Source organism: Eleutherodactylus coqui, chromosome 3 (assembly GCF_035609145.1).
Source record: "Eleutherodactylus coqui strain aEleCoq1 chromosome 3, aEleCoq1.hap1, whole genome shotgun sequence".
NCBI lineage: Eukaryota > Metazoa > Chordata > Amphibia > Anura > Eleutherodactylidae > Eleutherodactylus > Eleutherodactylus coqui.
In genome coordinates this window covers 220,528,146-220,534,333 of record NC_089839.1, presented here as the reverse complement: position 1 = coordinate 220,534,333, position 6,188 = coordinate 220,528,146, and the positions used below count along the sequence as shown (strand labels likewise).

At 41.6% G+C, this 6,188-nt stretch overlaps 1 protein-coding gene across 1 annotated transcript; it reads left to right on the top strand.

Moving 5' to 3' along the window:
• Positions 1 to 2,599: 2,599 nt before the first annotated feature.
• LOC136620262 (olfactory receptor 1E5-like) lies at positions 2,600 to 3,583 on the top strand. Its single transcript, XM_066594966.1, has one exon. It carries the CDS (start codon positions 2,600 to 2,602, stop codon positions 3,581 to 3,583), a length of 984 nt encoding a protein of 327 aa, XP_066451063.1.
• Positions 3,584 to 6,188: the final 2,605 nt, after the last annotated feature.

The window sequence follows — 6,188 nt, the reverse complement described above, 5'->3', positions numbered from 1 at the left end:
GCAAAAATTACGTAACTTTATTTTGCAGGTCAGTACAATTACAACGATAAAAAAAATTATGTTCTGCCGCCATGCTCTAATAGCTATAACTTTTTTATTTTTCTATTGACAGTTATGCGAGGGCTCAGTTTCGCAGTACGTCCTGCAGTTTCTGTTAATATAATTTTGGAGTACGTACGACTTTTTGATTGTTTTTTATAATTTTTTTTATGGAGATGGAGTGACCAAAAAAGCGCAATTCCGGTGTAGTGTATGTTTTATTTATGATGATGTTTACAATGCAGAATAAATATAAAATACTTTGATAGATCAGGCTTTTAAGGATGCAGCAATACCAAATACAAATATGTTTTTGTTATGCTTCTTTCTTTTTTCTTATATATATGGGGAAAGGGCTTATTTTAACTATTATTTACTTTATTTTTTCTAATAATTAATTTAAAAAATTTTTTACTTGAAGTTGTGATTGCTCATGCAGTATAATGAAATACCATAGTGCATCATATGTGGCATAATGCATAGTATTACATTATACCACGCTCTATCAGGCGATCTATCAAGACATGGCACTGACAAAGCTTGATAGAAGACAAGCCATGGCAGCCTTAGAAAGCCCCAGGTGATCTCGTCGCAGGATGGCCGATTCGGATCCCGGAATACTAATCAGCGCATTTAAATGCCACTGTCACTTGCTTTTGCCCTCCTCATGGCTTCTGTAATATGATGTTTCTGTTCCTTCACTCCACACAACATGGCTCCATAGAGTAGAGGAGATGGGCACATCTGTACAAAACGGCTTCAGCTGCGTTGTGTTGGTGGGTTTCCTTCCATGAACTGCTCACTTCAGGTCCTTCTATGACATTTCTTAAGGTCCATTCCCCAACTTTAACTTTATTTTTCCTTAATCATACGTATTTTGGTATGTATACACACTGCAATAGGCCATTAAAGTGAATAGGCAGGTGCAAATATGCAGTGAATATGCAGGAAACCTATGTGTTCACACATCATTTTAATGGGCATGTATGCGTTCTTTTTGCACGTGTAAATGTGCAGTGCATTTGCACAAACAAAAATACACTGGAACAGTCAAAAAACTAAAAGCAGTTGTGGTTGTGTAGATATGTAGCATATTTTTATGACTGAAATGCACTTAGACACCCGTGTGAACGAGCCGTAATAGTGTTCCCCATAGCGGCTGCGCTAGTAATAAGGAACCACATAGTGGCCCCAGTAGTAACAATGACCCCATAGTGACTCCAGTACTAACTGTGACCCCATAGTGGTCACAGGGCCACAATAGTCATACTGACTCTACAGTGGTCTCAGTAGTAACAGTGTCCCCCATAGTGGCCCCAGTAGTAACGCTGGCCTCTATAGTGGCAGTGAAGGCTATCAGTACCAGGTTACACTGGGGTTGAAGCGGAAGTGCTGCTATGATCCCTATTTAGCAGCCACGCTCATAATTCCATGCTCAACTCTCATTGAAATCAATGGGAACTACGCTTCTAATTGTAGGCACAGGTCCTATTTCAATCCGAACTGCGCCTACAATTATGAGTGCCCCTATATAGGCCCCAGTAGTAATAGTGTCCCCCACAGTCGCCTTAGTAGTAACAGTGACGCCCACAGTAGTCCCAGAAGCAATATAACACCCTCCCTGAAACCCATATACTTACCTTCTCTTGGTCTTCAGAGCACCGCTGCTCCTTTTATCGGTGCTGCTGCCAGATAGTTTGTGTATCCTGCAGCGGCGCTGCTAAGTGATTATGAGCCAGCAAGCCGCAACACCCTGGCTAGTAATCAGCTTCATGCTGACAGACGTCCTGAAAGCGGAACGAATGGCTGTCCCACTTGGGACCCGGGGGAAAGCAAGACATAAGTTTCTAAAGCGGGACTGTACCACGTAAATTGGAACATCTGCTCACCTTATTTTAGGTGTGCCATAAAAACACATCTTCATAGGCAGAACTATAACATTCCTAATCTGTCTCCTTTCCTGATCTATTCCCTACATTATTACACAGAGCTGGAACTCTTCCTCCAGCAGTACACTCCATACTCCCTACACACTAATACAACTCAAATATCACAGATACCTGCTGCTGAGTGACTCATGTAGCTTTATGTGTACCAACCTGTCTAGTATGAAAGATGGCTGGAACATTACAGAGAACAAGCACTTTTTACCTTTGTTACATAAAAAGTTGGCTATTTTTGTACAAACGTATGTGAGGTTGTCTGTGTCCACCACTAGAAATGACTCACGATACTCACCAGATACCTGTGCATTGTGAATCTATATTGGTTAAAATTACAAAACTCCTACACTATAAACAACCATGAGATGAATGTCCAGAGACCTTATTATACATTTATGGATGAGCAGAGCAGAGGTTTGGGCTTCTGTGGCTTCTGCTCCTGGGAGAACCGATCACTTTTAAAAGGAAGGACACCATTAGCTGTTAGTATCAGCAATATTATATCCAAGCTTGGATATTCACCTATTGTGATCTTACATGCCACCAAATTTTCCCAATGTTTCATCATTGTCATCATTTTTATTCATTTGGAAAATTTGGGAAAGAATCACGCCAGAATGATAAAGAATCAAACAATGATCACCAGCATTCTTCTCATGAGTCTGACAGATGATCAGAATGCTATCTATGTACTCTTCACCATCTTCCTGCTCATCTACTTGATGACGTTCTTGTGCAACTTTCTCATCATCCTTCTAGTTCTAACTTGTGCTCATCTTCATACACCCATGTATTTCTTTCTTGGAAACTTGGCATTCTTGGATATGTCCTACTCATCCGTCACTGCCCCAAGGATGCTTTTTAACTTTACCACCCAGGACTGGTCTATCTCCTTCCCTGAATGCATAGCACAAATGTTCTTTGTCATCTATTTTGGGGTCTGTGAAGTTTTCCTGTTGTCCTCCATGTCTTATGACCGGTATGTAGCTATATGCCGTCCTCTTCACTACTCTCAGCTCATGTCTTGGAGTACATGCACTCAGTTGGTGTCTTTAGTTTGGTCTTCTGCTCTCCTCCTTCCGACTATTTTTACATTATGTTTAAGAAGGTTGACGTTCTGTGGTCCCAACTTCATCCATAATTTCTTTTGTGATCTCCCCCATTTGTTTCAGATCTCTTGTACCGACACTTCCCTCAATGCTTTACTCTTAACCGTTATGGGGGGTGTTCTCAGCCTCTTAGCCTTTGTTACCACACTTTACTCATATCTCAGAATTTGTAGCACTGTGCTCAAAATCCGCACCAGCGATGGAAAGCGTAAAGCTTTCTCCACCTGTACATCTCATCTGACTGTGGTTTTCATATTTTATGTGTCAGTAACTTTTACCTACTTTGTTCCTAACACAAGTAATCTTCTTACACTGAACCAAGGGGTCACTGTGATCTATGCACTAATCACCCCCTTGCTCAACCCCTTAATCTACAGTTTGAGGAGCAAAGACCTGAAGTCCGCACTGCAGAAACAAAGGACTCTTTTGCGGGGGTTACTGCAGCTAAAAACTTTAAAATCAAGCAAAAAGTTGCTGTGTGTTGTGATCTAAAGTGTGCAGAGTCTTAAGTGTGTGACTTGAGATTAGGTGACTTTAGATTCAGGGACTTTTGAAGAGAGTCACTTACATTTATTTACTGCTTCTCTCTGTTAGTTTTCAATTGTATAAAATATTTGGAGTTTTATCTGTATTATCCCCAGTTAGAATGTGATCCATGATTGACAATGCTGTCCAGTGTACTTTTTGTGTCATGAATGCAGTCTTTGAACAGCTGTTTGAGGGTGCATACTGCTGTATGTGATGTGTGCATGTTGCAAATTTAGGAGTCCAGATCCTGGATCAAAATGAGCTGCTTGAAAATCAATTGACAACATGGAAAGAAGTTTGCTGCTCGAGCAGACACTCACTGGGGCATATGTGCAGACACTAGCTGGGAGTGGATTGTAGCATATAGGTACAAGATGATTAGGCAGATTGCTGGGTGATAATTAAAAAGAAGGGGCAATGGAAGAGTGCAAGAGACCATAGTTGGCATGATCTGGTACACGCCAACAACTTAGCAAAGTTGGTGGATAAGGAGAATGCCATTACAGGGTTAGCAATGCTGCAGCATGACATGTCCTCTAACTGCCAGGGAAATGTCTGCTGCAGCAAGAAGGGAAAAGGAGCATAGTGCATGCTAGACAGATCCTGGTAGTCAAGCTTCAATTATTAGAGGAAATTAGAGCAATCTGTCAGAAAGACTGGGATTGTCATAAAATGCATTGTCTTTCTGGCACTCAATTTTGACATATCGGGTTGATGATCAGGTTGACAGATTACTACGGTAGGAGGGGTTAGTGAGGACTCAGTGCTCATAGTGCATATTAACACCATTGACAAAGGTAGAGTTAGGTGGAGGGTCCTTAAATACAATTTCAGGAAGCTAGGCTGTAAGCTTAGGGCAAGAACCTCCAAAGTAGTATTTCATAGGTTAGCATTTCAGGGTTAGTTCATGTGGGAGTCTTAGCTTGTGTCACAGTGGTTGCTACCCTGCGTTCAGTGATGGCTCACCCAGCAGGCGGATTACTCGACAAAAGGAGTTGAGCAATTGTCATGTGATGCTAGTACCTCTGAGAATAATGCTGCCTGATAATAAAGAGTCCAAGCCAAATAAGTCTGTGAAAAACCAGAGGTACACAGTATTACTATAGCTCGCAGGTTGTAGAAATTAACATCCACAAAAAGTTTCTTCAAACAATATATTTCACCTCAGTCCTTGTTGCTAAACCTTTATCTCTCTCTTTCTCGGTCTAGTTCTTGACATGAATTGGCTCCCCTAGTTGTGGGCCGGTCATGAGTTCCAGGGGCAGTTGGGCCCCGGGACCACTGAACCATTCTCAGAGGCCGACTACATTCGAGGCTTCCTTCTCTCCTTTCTTTTTCTCCTTCTCTTTCCTCTTTTTCTCTTCCCTTTCATTATTTCTACTCTCTATTACTAGAGACACATTTGAGCTAATTCCCATATAGGCTAAGGTTAAACTTCCTTTAACAGCCTGTTTAGACTCTGCATTCACCTGTGCAGATTGTGAAATACTTTCATAAACTCTAGGCATTTCATACACAGAATAAACATTTCATAATCCTTTTCACATGAGGCTTAAGCATCAATAAAAAGATTTTTTTGTAACACATTTTTATCAATTCACTTTTTTCCAACATGTTTTTATTAAATGTTAATGCATACTGTGCAGCTTCTACCACCCAGATCTGCAAAGAAAACACATAATGCATTTCCCATGACTTCGCCTTATCATTATCACTATAAACTTTGGCAACAGACATTTCTTGCAAAACATTTGCAACATCAGTCTTTTTTATGTCCCTACTGCAGATTATCATTATCAGTTACTGTGACTCCAGCCAGCAACTGTTTATGGACATGCTCAGACTGATGACTGCCAGGTTGTGTAGGAGGCTGCACCTGATCCCCTCCATTCCACAACTGCCAGAAATTAAGAAAGTCTCGGCCTAGAACCAGCTCCACTTTCAGGGCTTCACATTTTTCCAGCTCAACTGACACAGTTCCAACACTGTCTTGCTAGTCTTCTGACCTGTCACAAGAAACAGCAGAAGCTCAGGCATAATCCTACAAAAACACCTGCTTGGGATCTAGATCCACCAGTAGTGGGATTCCATACACCAACAATTCCATAGGACACTTACGTGCACAGCGCTCCATACTGTGACACAAACAAAAAAAAGTCCATTATCTTGTTTGCAGCTGTCTTCTGCTGCACTACACCTTTGTTGCCCACAGTAGCTGCACTTTCTGGTCTCTTGGCCCTTTAAATTTCTGCTCTTAGCAGCAACACACATTCAGCATTTCTGGCTCTTTAACCGCAACAGGGCACTCTATTTGTAGCTGCAATTCTTGCCATAGCATCCTTCACAGACTGTGGTCTCTTGGAGATTAGTCATTAAAAAGAATCACAATGGGGGGGGGCGTGGCCTGATGCAGTTGAGGACAGTCGTGTAGTGACAGGCTCCGTCTTCAAGACCCTTAAACAGCAACTTAAAGCGACACCAGCCCTGCCAGATGGAGCGGAGAAGCTCCTTACACCTTGAGAAAGAGATGCCGAAAAGAAGAAGCCACAGTAAACAACTCTATACAAGA

What these genes read in the sequence shown, in the direction of transcription:
- LOC136620262 (XM_066594966.1), top strand. Translation starts at nt 2,600, where the DNA reads ATGATAAAGAATCAAACAATGATCACCAGCATTCTTCTCATGAGTCTG.